Source organism: Manduca sexta, chromosome 20, assembly GCF_014839805.1.
Source record: "Manduca sexta isolate Smith_Timp_Sample1 chromosome 20, JHU_Msex_v1.0, whole genome shotgun sequence".
Lineage (NCBI taxonomy): Eukaryota > Metazoa > Arthropoda > Insecta > Lepidoptera > Sphingidae > Manduca > Manduca sexta.
Window position 1 is genome coordinate 2,339,486 of NC_051134.1, and position 21,509 is coordinate 2,360,994.

General features: G+C 38.3%; 1 protein-coding gene across 1 annotated transcript in view; it reads right to left on the bottom strand.

Annotated features, from left to right (window-relative positions):
• Positions 1-5,304: 5,304 nt before the first annotated feature.
• LOC115445387 (zinc finger SWIM domain-containing protein 8) overlaps positions 5,305-21,509 on the bottom strand; it is a 31,669-nt gene continuing 15,464 nt past the window's right edge. Inside the window, exons 8-28 of the mRNA XM_037440572.1 lie at positions 20,928-21,188; positions 20,426-20,575; positions 20,178-20,262; positions 19,587-19,789; positions 19,097-19,399; positions 18,428-18,645; positions 18,166-18,259; positions 17,886-18,077; positions 17,255-17,386; positions 16,375-16,709; positions 16,096-16,260; positions 15,707-15,819; positions 15,534-15,631; positions 15,029-15,218; positions 14,368-14,570; positions 14,081-14,150; positions 13,821-13,879; positions 13,270-13,496; positions 12,691-12,924; positions 12,342-12,491; positions 5,305-12,039 (exon numbers count right to left, since the gene is read on the bottom strand). Of these exons, the coding sequence (XP_037296469.1) occupies positions 11,973-12,039; positions 12,342-12,491; positions 12,691-12,924; positions 13,270-13,496; positions 13,821-13,879; positions 14,081-14,150; positions 14,368-14,570; positions 15,029-15,218; positions 15,534-15,631; positions 15,707-15,819; positions 16,096-16,260; positions 16,375-16,709; positions 17,255-17,386; positions 17,886-18,077; positions 18,166-18,259; positions 18,428-18,645; positions 19,097-19,399; positions 19,587-19,789; positions 20,178-20,262; positions 20,426-20,575; positions 20,928-21,188 (3,549 nt within the window). The 3' untranslated portion in view covers positions 5,305-11,972. The remainder of the gene's footprint in view (positions 12,040-12,341; positions 12,492-12,690; positions 12,925-13,269; positions 13,497-13,820; positions 13,880-14,080; positions 14,151-14,367; positions 14,571-15,028; positions 15,219-15,533; positions 15,632-15,706; positions 15,820-16,095; positions 16,261-16,374; positions 16,710-17,254; positions 17,387-17,885; positions 18,078-18,165; positions 18,260-18,427; positions 18,646-19,096; positions 19,400-19,586; positions 19,790-20,177; positions 20,263-20,425; positions 20,576-20,927; positions 21,189-21,509) is intronic.

Consider the following 21,509-nt stretch of genomic DNA (forward strand, 5'->3'; position numbering starts at 1 on the left):
TTCTTTTATAAAACAATATAAATATGAAAAAAAAATGCAAAAAAACTGTGTTAGTGAAAGTATTTCTCGGTTACAAAGAAATTTCAGACATATTCGATAAGTATATGTTTACAATCACGTTCTAATTTATATCTAAGATGCAATTCGACGGACATTTGAACTAAACAAAAATAACACTTAAAGGTTGTCTGAAAGATATCGCTGATAAAGATAAAAAGAACAGACGTCCCTTTTTTCAATACGACACTCAATTGCAATACGACACTCATTACCATATTTAATAGGAAATACAAAACGTCTTAATATATGAGATACTTAAGTGCTTGCGAAGATATTAACAAAAGCAATACTTTTTTTCATACTTCGATGTTATTAGCTTGAATAATGGAACATAAATCTCTAAGTAATAAATCTCTATATGCGAAAGTCGGTCAGGTTAAGTGTCACCGCATTGTTGATTTTTGCTGCCAAGCAGCGGTGTGCGAGCTCTGTTGTTTTAAGATTTGACAAACATTGCATTAGCCAGTGCTTGCAGTAAATATAATACATATGAGAGCTTATACCGGGTCATTTTGACATTGCGTTCATAAAGTAAACCACATACTCGCCTTTACCTCTATTAACATTAAGCTAAAAATACTGAAGACTGTAAAATCATATTTTCATCAAAAATTTCAGTTTTACTTATGCGATTTTTTATCATTTTGTAGTTTTGTACAAATATGGTGTGAACGAGTAAAGAAGTCTTTACATTTCCAAACAATGGAAACAGAAGAAATCAAACACTGTAAAAGCAATAATAAAAAAAAATATTTTGGATGCATGAATTAACGAATATACATTCATCAGTTTTCTATTATATTATTTATAACACCATATACAGTCTGGCGATGTCTTGTCTAAGACAAAAGTCATGGGAGCTCACATGTTTAAAAAGGAGCCTGACTTTAACTTAAGTATAAATATAAATTTAAATGCCACTAATTAATATTATTTATTATCTGACGGTACCGCAAAAAGCTTTATCAAAGTATTTATTTTAACAATGTTGATATTGTACTTAACTGCTGTAATTTCGATAAGCAAGAAAATGATTATTAAGCTTGGATTGACGTCTATAAGAAAAACGAGATAAGTTTAATTTTAATCTCCTGGCGACTAGCCACTGATAAAGACATAAAAGGCCCCTGGCCTTACTAAAAAGGGTTATACTTAGCTATGACAACTTAGGTTTACCCACGACTGTCGGGAATGGAATCTATTATTAGCCATTAGCAAAACCTAATTGACATCTCGGTCAATCTGATACCAAAATGGTCCTATCTACCCGTAGTCTGTTCTAGACCAAAAAAGTCTTAAGTCTTAACCCCGATGAACGAAAGTAGTCTAATGAACATAACAAATTAAACTGAATATATTTGCTTTAATGTAAATAATTTTCTACAGAGGAATATACGCCTACAATATGTATTCTAGATTATAGCGTACGATTTACCGAGTAAACACTACATCAACACACATGAATTGTGTCTAGTTTGGCAGCAGGCTCAGAACTATTTTTGCCTCTAATAAGATCTCCCAAATGCTCTATATCGGTCCAACGGCACCAAAACATAATGAAATAAAAGCTGTAACCCATGTCCATAATTACTAGGTTTTGCAAAACATTCAACAATATTATAATCTTGTCAAAGTAATTTTAAAAATATTTTTTGCGATGTAGAGTAAGTTTTACCCAAGGCTTAATACAATATTATAAATGCTTACCCCTGTACTGAATGCCACCATAGACCACAACAACCGACTAAGTAAAAGAATATATAATATGGTTGCCCATAAAATAACACTGTAATCCCTCGATTTGTTGTTATGTGGCATATAATATTTTCATTTATTGAAACTCTTCTTAATCTCTGTTTTAATTATTATAATTAACCAAACATTAAAAAGTTTAAAATACCCAAACCTTGCTAAATCGGACGTGAATCTAAAACTATTTTATCACTAACGTAACGGTCGAGTTATAATATCAGGAGTTATCCTCAACAATTACGCAAAGTAATATTTAAAATATATCAGTTGTTTTGCTGACGGTATCTGCGACACGTGGTTATCACGCTGCTTGACGTGCTAGCCATGCGGCCCGTTTGCCGAACAATTATCACGTCTCAACGCCCTACCTTTGCGATTTGATTCGTACGGCGTACAAGCGTAAACTAATTGTGTATATCGATGTTGACACAATTTTGTTTGTCAATACCATCGCAAATAATATATAGTACGTTGCATGCGTATATTTAGGCTTCGCAAATTTACATCTGTCTGTCTAAATATTAATAAATGTTCTGACAGGTTTATGAAACAATGTATATAATGATGGATACAAGCAGATTCATTAACTCAACGGCGTGTTTAAAATACCTATTCGTAAATAAAGCTATCCTTGACATCTAAATTAATTTAATGACGTACTAGGTATACGTCACGAAACAGATTCACTGTGTTACTTCTTGCTGAAACATAACTACTAACCGTTGCATCGTCAATTTATCTTGAATCGGGCTACAGATCATCTGTTTAACGTTAGATCTCGTTCCGACTGCAGCGGAGGAACTGCGTTAATGTCGTTGCTCTACTAAACTACAGGGTGTTCATAGTTTCAGGCGTCTTTTTTATCTGACATATTGTCTTCTAAAAAGTAAATAATAACGTTGCCAATGAAATAATGAAACGTAGAATAGAGGGGATGTAGTTACTTCTCACCTCAATTTAAACCCCGAGGTGGATGTATGAGAAAATTCAATTGGATCACACGACAATTTCAAATTAACCAATATCTAAACTGTCATTGAAGATCTTTTAGCGAATTTCTGATTTTCTCTTTGATTCACCTTCGCTTAACCCCTTTGGTGATATTTAATTTCAGACTAGTCATATCCAACGGTCATGCAAATCCAAGTAACCCCAGTGCAATAGTATGAAAAGTATGCGTAGTTTATTATTAGAATATGTCTAAGTCAAAGGTCGGGAGTATCAAAGTGGACAAGCGCAATCTATATTCCTATCGCCGTCAGATAAACAACTGGGTTATTAAATTAGATCACATTTACGATGTGTAATCGTTCATCAATTACTCCTTTGATTTTTCGAAACGTGATTTATTTGGTAGTCAGAGAATATTTCAAACTATCTTCTATGCCTCTATTAATGCCAATAAAACGGCAAACAAAGTAATATAACGCTACTTCTATGCGAAGGCCAAATAAATTTCAATTTATAAAGTTACATGATACTGCGTATATAATTCTGCTCTTAGTTAACTACGTCGGTAGCGCGTATTGCATTTGAAACAATTACTTTGTTGTCGGACACCAGAAAGTTATTTATTCAGTGCGTCAGTTAGCATTTATGTCTCGGTTAGTTCCAACTATAATATAATTCTACCATGAAGTAACAGTTACTACAGCTAACACAAAAGCCTGATACAATAACTCGCATAAAACACCATGCGGTACCTCAGTGCGATGTGAGGCGTTAATTTCTCTCAATTAAATGAAATATGAAAGACACCTATTTTCCTATAACTTGAGGAAAGACTCTGATGATCGTTATCTGAAGATCTAAATTATTGACCGCAACGCAAGACAAAGAATTACCAACCTTTGTGGTTCGTCATACTGTAGGCATCTTCTACGATTGTAGAGGCAAACCCCAATGTGTTTGTGGCAGCAGCACACGTTACGCTGACATTTAAATTTGTTCTATGGTTGGAAAAAAATGTGGTACAGGTATCCGGCCTAGACACTATTAATATCATTTTATACGTAACTTTAAATGCATTTTCGTCAACCACATTAAGCACATACACTTACTTAAAAAAAATTGCAAATCTATACATAGTTAAAACACAATTTTATTCGATCAGCTGTAAATCAAAACCCACCATCTTACCTCTAAACAAAGTTAAAACGGAAACCGGTGATTTTTTTGCCAGCTATTTAAGCAATTCTTAACCTCTCTTAACACTAAAACAAGCTCATAAGGAGGTAAGTCTGATCATGCCTATGTTAATTACCGCATTGCTATAGAAATATTTTTACACGTGTAGCTACGCACAACGTGGGCGTCCGCATCCTTATAGATTCCCTGTATCCCACCAACTGGCTTTGCACGCTTAAAAACACAATAGGTGTGTGTGCTGCTGTTAAGGTAGAAAATATTTTATTTCATCATAGCTTAGTCGCGAATTGCTGATAGGACATTCCTTTTTTTTTTTTCTGCAGTACTGTCGTGTTTGTCACCGGGGTTACCCTGCTAAAGGTGAACAAGTGATCCTCCGGCTTAGCAACCACGACAGCCCCATGATGAGTTGGTGGGCCCTACCGCTATCACTGGAGGCGCCAGCTGAAGGTTCGCTGGCAGCCTGCAGCTAGACGGTCTTAGGGCCCGGGAGGAAGACGGGAGAGGATAGAGGGAAGAAAAAGAAGAGGAAGGAGTATGAGTTAATAGGATGGTTGGAAGGGAAAGGGAAGGAAAATGTTCGCGAACTCTTATAGACCTAGTTTGCAACCATGAGATATACACACGAGCTGTGTGCCTGAGGTCGCGGCAAATGTGTCTCCATGCATGGGTGGGCGTGCATTTGGTGTGGAGACCGAGCGCACAAGAATTGCCTCGGGGGGGACATTCCTGATTAGCTTATTTGCAACATCGTTGGGAGTAAGATATGTCACTAATAAATAATACGTTAAGAAATTTACACTACGTTAATTGGGCCGTCCGCGGAGTCACAAATTGAAACCCTGTTGTTCGTACTAACAGAGTCGCGACTATCATACTCAAGGGGCTACCCCCTTACTACTTGGGGCGGTAGCTACCTACCGCCGCACCGTACCAGCCGTATCAGTGATAGGGGCCTCCGAGCTATAGGGGCCCCTCTTGACTCATAACTACATAAAACTAAGCGGGCGCATAAAAGTTCGCACTGTCATGAAAAGTCCTAACAAAATTGATATAAGGCCCTTCTATGCCAAGCTACGGCACTGCTTTTACCTCTTTAATCATATCGTTTCGGTAAAACAAGACAAACCCCTAAAGTGAGATTTGCAAAGCTCATCTGCCACATGTCCAAGAGGCAGTTGTACTCAGGACTCAAACCATCCAAGACATTGAAGTTACACATTGATTATAACGTTTCATCTCCGCGACATTGGTCTCTCAAACACGACGTTTATAAGTCAGCAGCGTCTCACACTTTTCCCCAAAAACGTAATTTACTCCTCTAAGATACAAATAAAACACACGTTTCTTAAATACAGAATAAGTATATTGAATCATTAAATAATGTTACTTCAAATATGTTGCCAAAAAAGTCTTACAATATGTGAATCGTAAAATTAATAATAAAAATGTTCTAGAGGTCAAAATATTTCGAGTTTAAATGGAAACATACATTTTATAATATAGGGAGATATTGCAAGAGATAAATCATCATATATAGCAAGTTCTCGCCATATCGATCCGAACGCCAAATGAAGAAATATAGTTTGACACCCGCAGAGCATTTTGTTCCGCGACCACATTTAGCGTTGAGACCGATATCGCGGCAAGATCAAAGAGATAATACGGTCAAACCAGAAATCGTGCAAAACAGTCTATCATTTTACTAATTAATATTAATTATACTTTTATAATTACAACCATTTGCGACAACGGAGCAAAATGTCTAGTGCTATAATATATTAATCAATAAATATTATAATGTATGGGCACTTCTATGTTAATGCAGGATGTCGAAAAACAATAAAACGTCCAAAATATACTTAGATACCAAAAAATGTTATGTCAATTGCCGTAGTGCCAATGAAAGCGGTAGTGTATTGTTTTCAGACATCCTGAGGATTAAAATGATGGTTCCACATAGGACTATTTCATTCTTTATTGTTGTCAGTCTTACGTCCTCTAAGAGTGAACGTGGTTGACAATAATATGATGAACCGATTTGATCGTGGCACGAAGATAAAAACTGTTTGTGGTATAGCCATATCCTATACTGCAAAATAAACATTTTGAGGGTAACGCAACGTTAATTTGGAACAATTTCAAAATATATCATAACAAACAGTTGTTCTCCACTGTACCTTTTTGTTGCAAATGACAATAATGCGATATGAACAATCAAATATCATTATATAAATTTATTACGTACACTAATAATAAGTAGCCATTCGAACTCTGTAATGGTTACATACATACTTTAATAGGCGGAAACACCACACTTACAAAGTGTATTTCAATTAAACTACAAATTCAGATGTATAAAATAATTATGCATCATAGTTTTAGAACTAAACAGACTTGCTATAGTATCGTAATTACCTCTAACTGACTGTGATGTGACGTAGTGTTCCACGTGCATTGCCATGAGTATTAAACAACTAAACTCAGTACTCTGTTGTGTGCTCGTTGCACAACGACATCGCCCACGATCCTTGCTCTACCAACGTACCCAATCAACGTGCCCTAGCTGTATATGTTAACAACAAAGTCGACAAGACATACAATCAAATCAAAATTAACATTACTCAGTCAAAAATAGACGGTTGCTATTCATTATACGATGTTTTTCTTGACTTTACATTAGATACAAAAGAACTCTTCGAGTACATACATAATTGAGGCGTATAGATCTTGTCATTTATTTTTTCTAATGTCTGTGCATTTGGCCAGGCTATTCTAGCGTCTGGCTTGCTGAACTGATTTTAATACGACTTTCATTGGCAGATAGAGAAAATTGTAGAGAGTTATCTAGGTTACAATTTGGTGTACTTTTAAGCGAGTAAAGCTACTAGCGAATTCTAATAAAATACGTAAAAGACCAGGTAAAGATCCAAATTGTGCTAGTACTCTCTATGTTTTTATTTGTTAACATAATTTATTTGTGCATGGCTGTATGTCTCGTCAACATTATGGCTCAAATTCGCAAATGTGTTTTACATAAACTGATGTCATAAATCATTGTGATATTTAATATGCACATGCGTAAATGAAACTGGCAAATGTATGACGCGATGTGCACAATACAGAACCCAACTGATATGTGCTATTGCCAACCTGCAAAACAACTAGAAAACCGCAACACCTACAGGACGCCTCGCAAACTCGACTGACACTGGGCGAATTACAACTATGAACATGCATTAAACGACTAATTAAAATATGCCTTCATACTAACATTTTATTATTACGAAACTAACTATATATTTATCTTTTTTTTTCAATCATTTTTTAATTAATTTATAGTGTAAAAATAGTTTTTTCAGACAAAACGTCAAAGCATACTTTAACGCCATATGCAGAAGAAACTTTAATATTTCGAAAACATACCGGATTATGTTAATAATGCCCAGCGAGCATTAACCGTACGACAATGTATATATTAACTGTATAATGAATAGGCAATTTCGTCGTCTAACTAGGAAAATGTACAAACCAAAAAATTTATATTAGTGATTTGCAAATTAAAAATGGACGGCAAATTCATTACGACAAATTATGCATTTCGCGAAGTGGCCAGTGCACAGTTCAAGTCGACTGTTAACATTATTATTTTACGAATCGTGCGTTACATAAGAAGAGCACATCAAAACGTTAAAACAGCACGACTTCAATCTAAAAATAGTATATCATTACTCGTATCTTAATGAATAAACAGCGTACCAACGGAGATGGTTAAATAAATTTAAATAATATATTATCAAATAACGTCAATACACATAACATATTCGCATGTATATCATAAACCAGTCATGTGAAGAAAAAGTAATTAAAATCATAGACATTCTGCCTACTCCCCAAGTTCCCACTACAGTACCTAGTCTCATGACTCCGTGTTAAGTATCGGGAAGCAGTGGTGGAGGGTGAAATTTTCCGAAAGGGACCCGATACAACATAAAGGTACTGATATGCATAAATGCAGTTTGCAAATCGCTTTAAAGATTATAAGATTTCACAAAAATTACAAAAGAGAAGCCGGAAAGATGAGGACCCTTTGCCAGTTTCGAAAAATATGAGTAACTTTCAATACCACCTCTAAGGCCGAGAAATATTACATACGCATACGTACGAATCAAACATACGACGATCAGTCGTGATGGTAAAACTAGCTACTCTTATATAAGATGTATTATTGTGTAGTGCTCTTCTTTTGCAAGCTTCCAAAAATAAACTCAAAGTGCATTATTAACGAATCGGTAACAGCGGAACCTGTCGAGAAATAACTATCGAATCAACGAGTTCTTGTGAACTATACTACGTAAGAAAGTCTAAACATTATTATAAAGAATTCCCTCATTACAGTGGTGTAAAGATAAAACCTAAATGTATCGTTTTCAATTTTGTTCACTCCTTACGAACCACAATTTAAACTAACTAGCATTCTAAAAATTTACTATCTACCGAATGCTGAGAACATTCACACTTCGAATGAATGCATATAAACATCTAATTTTACAAAGATATTGAACTAAAACTACTCGACGCCGAGGCTGGCAACAAACATGTCATTCTCAATGTCGCACTATATTTGATCTCTCGACAATATTTCCACTGCATCTCGTTTAGTGTAAACACGTTGCAGAATAACAACATTGATGTCGACAACATTGTGTTCATTTAATTGGGTATTTGACTAGATTTTTTAAGAATATAGTCTTCAATTTATGTGATTTCTGGATACAAAATAAATTCCGGAATATAATCGCTATGGAATTTTAAATATTGAATTACTTGAATCTAGTATTAACCGAGTAACGTCATGTGTTTTATACGACAAATTACTTATATCCTTCTAACTAGTCAAGTACTCAATTACAACAAATGTTCATATCTGTTGTATCGAGGAAAATATTTATACTATTACAATTGTATTTTTTTTTTCATCAAGACTGCCTGATGTTTTTTTTTTCTAGTTATTTTCATGTTTTCAGTCGCTTTTACATAGAACATTAAATAATCCTTTAGGTGGTGTCAAGGCACATGGGCTATCGTACTGAACTGACACATCCAGTATTCAAATTGAGCAATTGATTGGTGACATAATGAGGTATCTCATTATGTCCTACCATCAAGTACATGTTTCATATATTACAATAATTAATTTTAACATCCAATATCATGAATGAGGTGTACTCCGTACTAATCCATGTAACACCCCCATTTAGACAACAATTTGCAAAATATTATTATACGAACAATTAGTCATACACTTTAAAAGTTCACTAATTTTGATATACATAATTGTAAATGTATAAAATGATATTATATTATTGCTTTACGGTTGGAAGATCTTATTGTTCACATTACAAACTTTATATATGTATATTGATTATATCAAATATCGACATTCGACATGCACGAGGTTGGTCGCTACGACAAGAACATACAAGTCTCGTGTCATATGTGTCATCTAATCATATTATCATATTACAACACATTTACGAGCACATCCACAACGCATACACATAACTAGCGCATTCGAACACTAAACTATGCAATCGATGCTTGATTATAGCGCCACTGAGTACAAAAGTGCAAATGCATCAATGTCGATAAAAAATACGTTTGTTGCCAGCTCTCCCGCCTCATATACCATATTTAGTTACATATTAAAGGCTCTCAAGACGCTACTTTGCATTATAATATTATATAATAATAATATAATTATAAACGTGTAAATAAAGTTACTATAGTTAATCGAACGCACGTCTACATTTTATCTCCTCAAGACGTTAATACGTAAACACTCATTGAAACTGCGAATTTCGACAAGAGAATATCAAAAATAGTGTGTATCGACGGTCATCACCTACATTCTGACTAATATCTCTGTAGCTTAATGACACTATCTTAGGTCACTTGAAACATCTTAAGCCAATACTCAGTATTATGTGGACTATTGTTATCAATTTTGAATTTCCAGCCTTTTAGCCAATATTAAACGTGTGTTTTTATATTTATAAATCGACCAAACCAGACGAACTGCTTATCGCCGTAAGTTATGGAATCTAAACGTGCTACGGATGAACAAACAGAAACAAACGTCGATTTATAAATATACTTACCAATATCGATATATTCCGAACACTCCCTAACAATTATATCTTATTAGAGCAATTTTAAAATACATAATTCCGTATTAATTTTATAATAACGACGTATTTTTGCTTTTAAAATGGACATGAAAGAAAAAAATATATTGTTTATAAAATACGAGCAGCGCATGTGAACAAATTAAATTCAAATTACTTGCAAAAAAAAAACAAAAGAGATCTTTAAATCGCCAAGTGGACATTGACGTGGCGTCGTGTGTACGTAGATATTAAACTAAAATCCGTTTTATCCCATAAATTCGTATTAACTAGGCTTACTCTACACTTTATGTTAAGTAGTACATGTTTGTTAAATTCTTAAGTAAACAGTTTCCCACCTAGCGTGTCAAATTAACTAATAACACGAAATGCCAACCGTAACCGAAAAGTTTTTGATATTGCTGTAAATATGTAGCCGGAAAAGAAAGGCTTCAGTCACTGATTAACATTTTGTCTTCATTCAGTTTACATTTAATACCTTCTGCGCGTTTGAGAATAACTCAATACTGACACAAGATCGTCAAATGAAACCATTCAAAAATTATACTAATAAAGCAAAAAAAAAACTAAAAGAGCAATTGCGTTGAAGCTCCACTGGTTTATCGATAAATTACGGATTCTCAAAACCACTGACTAGTTTAGTGTCGAGTCGATGAAATAAAGATAAAAAGAAAGCGAATGTATAATGAAAGTTAAGTGCAATGCATACGTTTATATTACATACGTTATTATACTAAGAAATAATAGTCTCGTCGCACATTGCACACCGATAAAATTGTTATAAGGTGAAATGTTGCTAAGCTCCCCTGTCGACGATTCACAGTTGTATCGAGTTATCTATTATAGAAATAGTTGTTCATAGCTGTTGGAACTCTGATTACAACCAAATGTCAGACTATTCAAAGCACAACCTTCAAATGAGCTTGAATTTACCTTTCGATTAATTCAAACAGATAGTTGAAATGAAGAAGTTTCTTGACCGTATTTGCAAATTCTTAAATTATTTATATTTGAGATCTTTTGAAGTACAATAGTCGATGGACCCGTTCATGTATTTCAATTCAAACTTTTATCATATTATTTTTTCAGCTGTCAGGGAAAATTTTATAAAGTTCGATAAAAGTGTATATAACTTCCATCATCATTATACTTTGGAGTTAGCAACATTTTTTGCAGTACATTCCTCGTTTATACTGAGATCGATTACCCTCTAATCGAGCGGTTAAACTATTTACTAACAGAGGTATTTTTTTTTTGTCCATTCGATTGAATTATTTGTAATTTAAATCTAGACGCGAGAAGTGTCCGCACAAGCGCTAATGCCTCACGTATATTCCCACATTCTTCCTTGAGGTTGTAGAATACGATGTATTTCTATACTTAGATGATAATTACGACGTAAGGACGACAGAACCACTTCAGTTTCACGCAATCAAGTGTCCAACTCACATCAGAGAGTTTCAGTCCATTACCAACCAGTAGCAGATTCGAAAACATTAAATGCTATTATTAGCACATTTATCGTCTAAAATCCAGCTTTTAAAGTCGACATATAAAATGACAAGTTGCCACGCGAGTTCGCCGCAGAAATCTTAAAATGACCTGTCATTTTACCATGGACATAATTAAAAATAACCGTGTATGTATGAACGCGACACAACGATAAAATACAGTGTATATAGTATAGTTAAATTACAAATAAAACAATAAATTTAATATTTAAATTGGGTGTAGATGGACCATGAGCCGATACCGAGGCCATCGCCGGTAGTGTGACAGTTTGCGCGCGGAGGTCCGCATCATACAAACTATCGGCTGCCGACGTCATTTGCCGTTCGTCTGCAGCGCCGCGTTCAGCTGCGTCCACAGGTCCTTCTTGCACGACTTCGACCTGCCATTGCAAATATTCACTCATTATAAATAATGTCAAACACGTTTAAGTCTAAAGTACAATATCACGCTTTTTGGCCAACTGTAACTATTACTTACACGTAATGTGATACTATCGAACAAGTATCTCTGAATAGGAGTTGTTCGGGAATCTTTATACTAGTTCAATCAAAACTACAAACTAACTATGTTTAAGGACAGAAAGATAATAGCTTAGTACGACTTTGTACGCTGAATGATTCAAGCGATTAAAAATTTTAATTAGTATGAAATAAGGTGATATTTTGTTTAAACGTAACATACCTGCGCAGGGACGCGAGCCACTCTTTGAACTGCGTGTTTCCATCGGGCGTGAGCTGGAATGCCGTGCGAGCTGACAGCACGATGCTCACAAATTCTTCATATTCCATGGCCGTCAAATGGTACAGCTTTTGGTGAATGCACTGAATGTACCTAAATATTAACGAAATATATTATTGTGATGGAATTACATTACATTCTTTTTAGTACTGACAAATGAGTACATATTATTGTTTTGTTGCTAATCGATGACCCTTGAAACTACTAAATCGTTTTTATAAAATGTTTCATTATAAAGAAAGCTGCACTATCTCAAGTTCCTATTCCGCGAAAGGATGTAGTATGTATTTACATCTGCTGGCACTTCTGCACGAGCGGCGCCAGCGTGCCGCGCATGTGCTGCATGACGAGGTGGTGCGGCCCGCCGCGCGCCAGCCAGTGCGCCGACTCCAGGCACAGCTCGTACAGCACGAACGGCGACACCACCGAGTTCACTGCGCACACGCAGAACTGGTGCAGGTACTGCGCGCCCAGGCGCTTCGAGATGCGCAGCAGCCACTTCACGTGCTCGCCGTACGGAGGGTTCCTGCGCCAACGACATTCTTACAACTCTTGCTACATACACCTACATAATATATTAATGATGAAAAATACGGTGATCATTTTGTAGTATTTACATTGATTAAGGACTTAGAAGCAGCTCATATGACAGCATGTTTGCCTCTTCAAAGCAGATACTACTTTAATACTAAGTGATTTAAATTAACAAGAAAGTCACTGTTGACGCATCGAAACGCCGTTAAAATATGTCAACTTTCAGTAGCACCTGTATATTGTCAAGAAAATGTGAAAATATAAGGCATACATCTATGCGACTATGATGAGTAGAGATCACCACAATTGGTAAAGTGATAATATAAAAGCGTCGTACCTGCCAAACTTATTCTGTGGTCGGTCGTCATGCACGCGTCGCGCCTGCGCCTCGAGCGCGAGCATGCCGACGCGGTAGGCGGAGAGCAGCCGGCGCAGCTGCACCTGCTGCCCCGGCGCCGCGCCCGACGTGCTCGGCGCCGCGCCCGCCGCGCTCACCGCCACGTGCGGCGGCGGCGGCATCGGCGGCAGCGGCGGTAGCGGCGGCGGGATCGGCGTCGCCAGCGGCTACACCGACAATAACAACCTTTACTACACATTTGTGTTACCATCAAAGCTCAAAGTGAAGTCGATTATGGACACAATGTAACAATAGAAACTGAACCTTGTAATACTTTTGCAACAATCATAATATATTGTTTTAAGGAAAACACGACAAACCAAGCGATAGAAGATGGAATGCGTATTTTTTTTATTTTAATATCAGCCATTGGCGAATGCGAGGATAGCGTTTAGCACATAAGATGATTATGTATGAATATTATATTCGCGCGATTGATTCAAATTAATTATTCGTGTGATCAACTATAAGAAAAGCAAAACGAAAGATACTATTTGTTTAGTTCTTACCGCAGAATGCACGCTGACATTGACAGGGATGGGCGGCGGCGGATGCGTGGGGTGCGCGGGATGCGTGGGATGCGCGGGGAGCGCGGCGTGCGCCACGTGCTGCGCGTGCGGCGCGTGCGGCGCGTGCGGCGGCAGCGCGGCGAGCGGCGCGGCGTGCGGCGGGTGCGGCGCGAGCGGCGCGTGCGCGGCGTGCGGCGCGGGCAGCGGCGGCGGCGCGTGCGGCGCGCCCGGCGCGGGGCCCACGATGCCGCGCACGAAGTACGGCGGCAGCGCATACTGTGGAGGACCATGTGTGCCAGCCGCGGCGCCGTACTACGCACACATTTTATCACAGCGCCGTTAAAGCACTAGGCACATGAATAAAAAACAATCCCGCATACAACTTAATATGTGTGTTGTCAACAATATGCATAACTGTTACGTTGTCTTTCCTGTTGTTACCATTTTTTTGGTTAGGCATAGACAGCTTTGACACTTTAAAGGGCGTTTATTTTTTATCCACTTTATTGCACAGTAGCTAATTACATACCTGCAGCTGATATATGGGCGGAGGATACGGATGGTATGTGAACGGATACGGAACGGCGTACTGTACGGGCACGGCGACGGGCGGTACGGCGCGGTACTGCGGTTCTTCCAACAACTGCTCCGTCTCTTCATTAGCTTGACGTAAATATAGCTCATGCCAATAACGAGCTACTGTATATAAAACTTCGGGATAAACTCCGCCTCCTGAGGAAAAATGTAATAAATATAACCATTCCAAACCTTTCTGACACAAAATGGATTATATACTGGTTTATTTATCGGCATTATTCATTGTAATTCATAACAGTCTTGCAGCACCAATCACATTCACAGTATACCTTTCAATGTGCGGCCGGTTAGGGCGTTTTTATACGAAAGCAATGTCGCAAAAAAATAACCAGTAGCACTCTATTTTTTTTTTATTAAAGATAAATCTTTTGCATAACGTTTTAATAGCATAGTAAGTAATCCAACATCAGCTGTAATTTATTGCTCTGGACATAGTTCCCTATATATGAGTGATGTGAATTTTATCAAAAAATTTAAAGGTCAACCTTGTGATGAGTGATGACTATCCCGCCATCCCTAAATCAATGCCCACGGCGTATTTTTTGTCAATGTTCTTAAAACTAAGTTAAACATCAATGAAAGTGTATATTTACTGTCGCGTTCGGCCTTGGCGGCCTCCTCTACGGTGAGGCAGGCGCGCTCCAGCATGGCGTCGCTCTGCTCCTTGCACTGCAGCACGGCGCGCTGGATCTCGTTGTAGTTGAGCGCGTGCGCATGCGGCAGCACGGACAGCGCCAGCTCCGCCGCCGCGCGCACCGTGCCCACGTCGCGCCCCGACGATGCCTGCACACACACACACACATACTATCATAGCCACGCCTGCACGCACACGAAACTACCAAAGAGTATACAACAATTTTTATTGCCATCAAAAACGGGGTTGGTAATTAATTGTATGCCCTCTCCCGCCGGGTGGAATGTTGGCAATACGTAAATTTATATCTCTACCCTTTATTTTATTGGATAAACTCGTCACGCTAAATTACGTAACAAACTGATTTTATCGTGGCTAAACTGATAAATAATATGCCTAAGTTGCCATGAATTGATAATTGGTACTACTTTTAATGTTGAAAAATTATTCAATAAATTATATACCTTATCTGCAATGCTAGCGGCTTCTGGTGGAGTCAAATGCCCCTCCCATGCATCTATGAGGAACAATATTGCAGGCGCGCCAATATCCATAGCTTGACCTAAAAAAAATATATATATGTTTCATTTCAAACCTATTTAAAAAAAATAGTTACATCTTAATTTTTTCAACATACCTGTAATCCAGCTGACGTGAGACGAATATGTCCTGCTAAGCCAATTTGCGCATACGCAGTTATGCAGTCCCAGGGCGTACAAACCTAACTGAAATGCTGCCATGTGCAAGCCCCTATAAACATATTAACAGAATTGTTAAATATATATTTAACTAAGTATATAAGTATATACATATGTATATAAGTCTTAGCAGAGCTAGAATCATTACATATGGAAATCAGTTATAGTTCGAATGTCTACTAACAACATATAAAATATATTCATTTATATATCATATAATCGATATAATTCGACAAAATTTTATCGATATCCAAACACAGAAAAAATAACTGTAATAACTGTAGTTAACGCTATCAAAACTCTGTTCTTTAATATAAAAAAAAATTACCTATGAGGTCCATGATGTTCTCTGCATGAATTCTGAGTGAATAGACTAGTGCTGGAAGAACCACCTGCTTTAAACAACACTGACTTTGCAAGCTCGAACATAAAATGTGCTGATGCTTCCGATGGCTGGTTCGGGACGGACGGATACAAACGTTTGCCTTTGTATCTGCACAAAAAAGGTTTATAATTTTACAATACTTTAATGTATAAACACAGAAATACATGTTTACATACTTTGTAATACTTGAATGTATAAACACGCAAATATACTGTCACATACCTCGAGTCTTTACTCCTAGCAGCGGTGACGTGCGAGGAGGAATGCGACTGAGAGTGCGATCCATGCGAGCTGTGACCTGCGTGCGAGCTGTGCGGCGCGTGCGATCCGTGCGGTGCGTGCGAGCTGTGCGCCACGTGCGATCCGTGTGGTGCGTGCGAGCTGTGCGCCACATGCGAGCCATGCGGTGCGTGCGAGCTGTGCGCCATGTGCGACCCGTGCGGTGCGTGCGAGCTGTGCGCCGCGTGCATGCCGTGTTGCATGTGAGTGGGAGGAGATGGGCCACCCTCCGATATCGTTAACCGCTCCATATCGCTAGCGACGAGGCACGGTGCTTGCTGCAAAAAAAATATCTCACTCAATTTTTTTTTTTTTAACAACACCAACAACACGATATGTCGATAACTCATTTGGTATCGATATACATAATATATTGACCTCCAAGTATCAACTATCAATACCATTTATATATCAGACTAAAATTATTGAAAGTGAGTCGATAATTTACATCCGAATGTCGAATACTCTTAGTATCGATTAGAATTATCAATTACTCAGCTCAAGTATAGATACTATCGATACCAGCAATTAACACTACGCTAAATCAGTTTTGGCTAATTTTCGTTACAATCCAAAATTATTATTTCTTTTCTCTTTTATAAGTTTACAAAATCTCTTTTTTTTCTATAAAATGAATAATTCTTCAATGACACATAACGCTCAATAGGAAAGCTCTAGTATTATAAATTTTATCTTATTTTACAATTTAAACGTCTCTCCTGTAAAGTTGACATTTTAAAGTTAGCGTAATGTTCATTGCAGCTGTCGCTATGGTAAGAAATCGATAGTAATAACATTGTGTATAGAATTAAATGCGTGTTACCTGCGGCGCGCGACAGGGCGGCGGGTGTGAGTAGAGCAGCGAGTCGGCGCGCGGCAGCGGGCGCGGGTTGCTGCTGTAGTACAGGCTCACCATCGGACCCTTCGTCAACTGGTGGATCTCGCGGTCCAGCAACTGAGAACGCCATATTAGCTAACACGCTTTCATATTTGCCATTTTGAATACATGATAAATAAACAAAAGTAACTGTCAGTGGTCGATAATCATCGAGAACTTAGATCTATCTCAGCCTGTTTATCCCTCTAAATATATCTCCCTACCCGTGACACAGAACACACACGACGCGTGTGGCCATTTAACCCAGTAACCCTATATGTTACATAAAATAAAGCTTAATATTTGTCATATACAAACATAGAAACTCTACGATATTATTAGGAATGTAGAAAGATTAAATCCAGCTCATGTTAATGTTAAAGAGTCACTTGTCCATGCATGAGCATAAAATATCGGAATAACATTATGAGATATATAATCATAATATCTGTAGCCGGCGTAAATATGTTGAAAAATAAACATACATGTTTTTTTATAAATAGTCGGCAAAATTGATTGTGTGTAATTCATTGACGAGAAAAAAACTTTTAAATATAAAAATTCGAATAGACTGTACCTTGTTCATAATCCTCGCCAGTTTGACTGGATCATCTTTATAGTAAGACAGGAGCGTCAGAGCCAACTCTCCCCTCTGGCGCCTCGTCCCTTCGCATAGCAGCGGATGTTCCGCTTCGGACACGTTCGCCTTCAACCCCAAAGCGGCTACGGCAGCCTCGAAACCTAGTGCCTCATCCGTCGGCAACCTCGCCTAAACATTTTAATAGTTGTTTTTTATAACCTGATATAAACAAATACTGAATAGTGTTACACATATATATATAAATCATTATACTTACGTTATATCTACTTTCCTTCTCATTAGCTGAGAGCACGAGAACATCAAACAGGAAACTTGCAAGCGCGATTGGGAGTAAAGCCGGGCCACGGTGTCTAAACAGAAAAATTGCATGTAAAAAGAAAGTTTATATTAATTCAAGATTTCATCTGTATACGTGCCTTTCATCAATGTCCATTCATCAGTTCATGTCTTTATATGTAACAAACTTCCGAGCATACATTATTGCAAACTTTCTCATTTATAATTGTGGGATAACATACCTAAGGGCGCCATCTCGTAACTGTTCAGCTTTCTCCCGTGCCAAGGCTAGCTGGTCGGCGCCAGTGGGTAATTTCTTTAGTAATGCAACTAGTTCCGTTTCTTGGTTGTTTAGTTTTACTTCCAAAGCCTTCGTACTCGCTGGCGGGCGAGCAATTTCCAGCGCGAACAAGCCGACGCGGAAAGCGAGTTCATGGTGTTCGCTGAACTCAGCTAGCACCTGGATGTGGAGTGAAGGCAGATATTTTTGTTGGTATATTATAGAATAATATAGCAGATATTATCGTAACACTAAATTTGAGCGCATCACTGCAGTAGCATTTTATTAAAATGCATATCATTGTTATGATTTGTATTTTGTCTGGCATGGTCGAGTGCTGTATTTGTTAAGTTTTTAAAATGTTATACCCTATATAACAAGTCTTCAAGCGAAATCCAAAACTTTGAGTAATCAGTAATAGCGAAAAACGCTGGTGTCTCAGAGGTAAAATTGACGAATACTAAATTAACAACATTGGATTTTCAAATCAATATTTTTAGACAGGAATCATTTTCATTCATATTGAAGAAATCAATATACTTTTCAATACTGTTGTTAATAAGAACAAAATTTTATGAAGTAAATGCATACGGCAAACTGACGAATAAATAAAAAAAATTGTGAAACTGACCGTGCATAAGAATGCGCACTTAGCGAGCGTGGCGGAGGCGAGGCACGACAGGCGGTGGCTGGCGGCGCACAGGCGCGGCGGCGGCGCGTGCTTGCGGCGCAGGCGCCGCGCGTCCGCGCCGTGCGCCGCCTGCAGCGCCGGCGGCCGCGCCAGCAGCTCGCGCGCCAGCCGCGCCCCCAGCGCGCTCGCCTCGCGCGCGTGCCCGTGCGCCTGCAGCCCCTCCGCGCGCGCGAACGACACCTCCCACCCGCACAGCGCGCCGCCGCCGCACGACCCCGCGCCGCTGCCGCCCACGCCCTCCTCCTTGCAACCACAACGCGCTCCACGTACACAACACGAACACCGAAACACGAATCATATCAATTACATTTTTAAATTATTTATTATTCACTCACATAACACTAAAGACAAAATATGTACCAATAGACAAACGAATTTGAAATAACTGTAAATCTATGATATAGTGTATTCACTGTGCGCGCAGACTCACCGGACCCAGTCCATCTTGATGCACAGCGCGGCGCGCGGCGGCCGCGTCGTAGTAGTAGAGCTGGCAGTCGTCGTCGGACACGGAGTCGTCGTGCGAGACGCGGCGCGTGGCGTCGTCGGAGGACACGCCCGGCGAGCTGGACGAGTGCGAGTCCGTGTCGCCACCGCTCACTTGCAGGATCTCTTCCTCGTTCTCACAGAACCCTACATCGACGAAATAACATGTTCACTGTGGCATTTTAAATAGATTTTAAATACACGTCACGTATGCTACTGCAAACACTACACATGTGTAGTAAGAGAAACACGCCCAGGATGCAGCGTGACGGGCCATACTGCGTTTAATTCAAAAGAAATAAAGTAAATTATATTTCTTACTATTACTCATATAATTTACAAAAAAATTCGATAGGCATACATAATTATAATTCTCGCACATCCCTATTCCCAACAGCACTATCGAATCGATGCGACAGTGTACTCACTCTAATAAGACTCATAAAAAGTTTATGTTACAAATAAATCGATTATCTATTCTATTATTTATATGTTCGATTTATCAATAGCTGTAAGAAATATTTGCGATACCAACCTTCTGACGACACACTGGAATGATTGCCATCACTAGGTCCGGAATCGCGGTTCGCATCGCTGGGGCCTTCACCTGGGCCGCAGTGCTGTATAAATAATACGTTTAGTTTAGATAAATACAGTTGCTTATTGCAACAACTCATTAACTGCAAAAAAACCTTAGTTCCTTTCATACAATCGATGAGTTCGTTTATATAAATCTCTGTAATTTGTAAAAAAAACAATAACAGATGTATATTATATACTCACTTGATTCGATGGTCCCGGTATAGCCAAATCGACGTTGAGCCGACTGTTTCTATGTATCAAATTGCGGTGTCCAATGAGATTTGGGTCTGGATTTGTCAGTCTATAGCTTAACGACATTTCGTTATTTAGAACTGCCTTCGACGAGTTCACCTGGAACACGGGAGTGATGGTTAAAATCCGAATATTAAATTTCAAACCTTTGTAGTTTTTTAAATGCTTATTATTTGATACTTTAAAGGTGATCTTTTTGTAAACATGATAAAAAAAAAAAAAAATTAGGAGCACTTGCTCAAGCGGCATGGAATCGCTGCAAAACTTATTACAAATCCTCGATTAACTTACAAACATTGACAAAAAAATGTATGTAATATGTAAGTATTTTTTTATTGCTTCGAGATATTTATAAACTATTTGATACCGCAAACTTATTAAACTATAAAACATTAACAACACCTTTATCCACAAAAGGTTAGGCAGAGACGTAACAAGAAGCTAAACATACCTGATGCACGCTATCGTTTTGCTTGTCGGAATGTCTGAAGATGGTGAACGGGCTGTGGTACAGCGGGTTAAGGTCCTTGGTGTACGTGACGCCCGGGATCTGATAGTCGTCCCATTCCATGAAGCACGCCTCCATCGCCGGGTGGAAGCCAGGGAACACCTCGTTTTCACTGATGCCGTTGATGTAGGGGGGATGAGAGTGCGGGCGAGGGTGCCGCGAGTGGGATGATGTCATGTTGTGATTGTTGCGGTTCTTTGCAACCTGTTACGTAAAAACATGTTTAAGACATATTTCGCCAAGAAATGGGCAAATGTAATGTTACCAATTCATTTTAGCAATACTATTATAGTAATGAATTGTGAAGTAAAATCCCACATATTTTTAGAAAAATCACAAAATAAGCATATTGTTACAATCTATATTATTCAATATTTTTTGTTTTTATTTTGCCTGTCATATTTTATTTCGAAACACGAGTTGTAATAATTCTATCAGCCATCTAGGCATGTAATGATTGACGTTGAACAATAGAATATTTTAATTACACTGCGGGTACCAGCAGGCCCTTTATAGAAACATTTC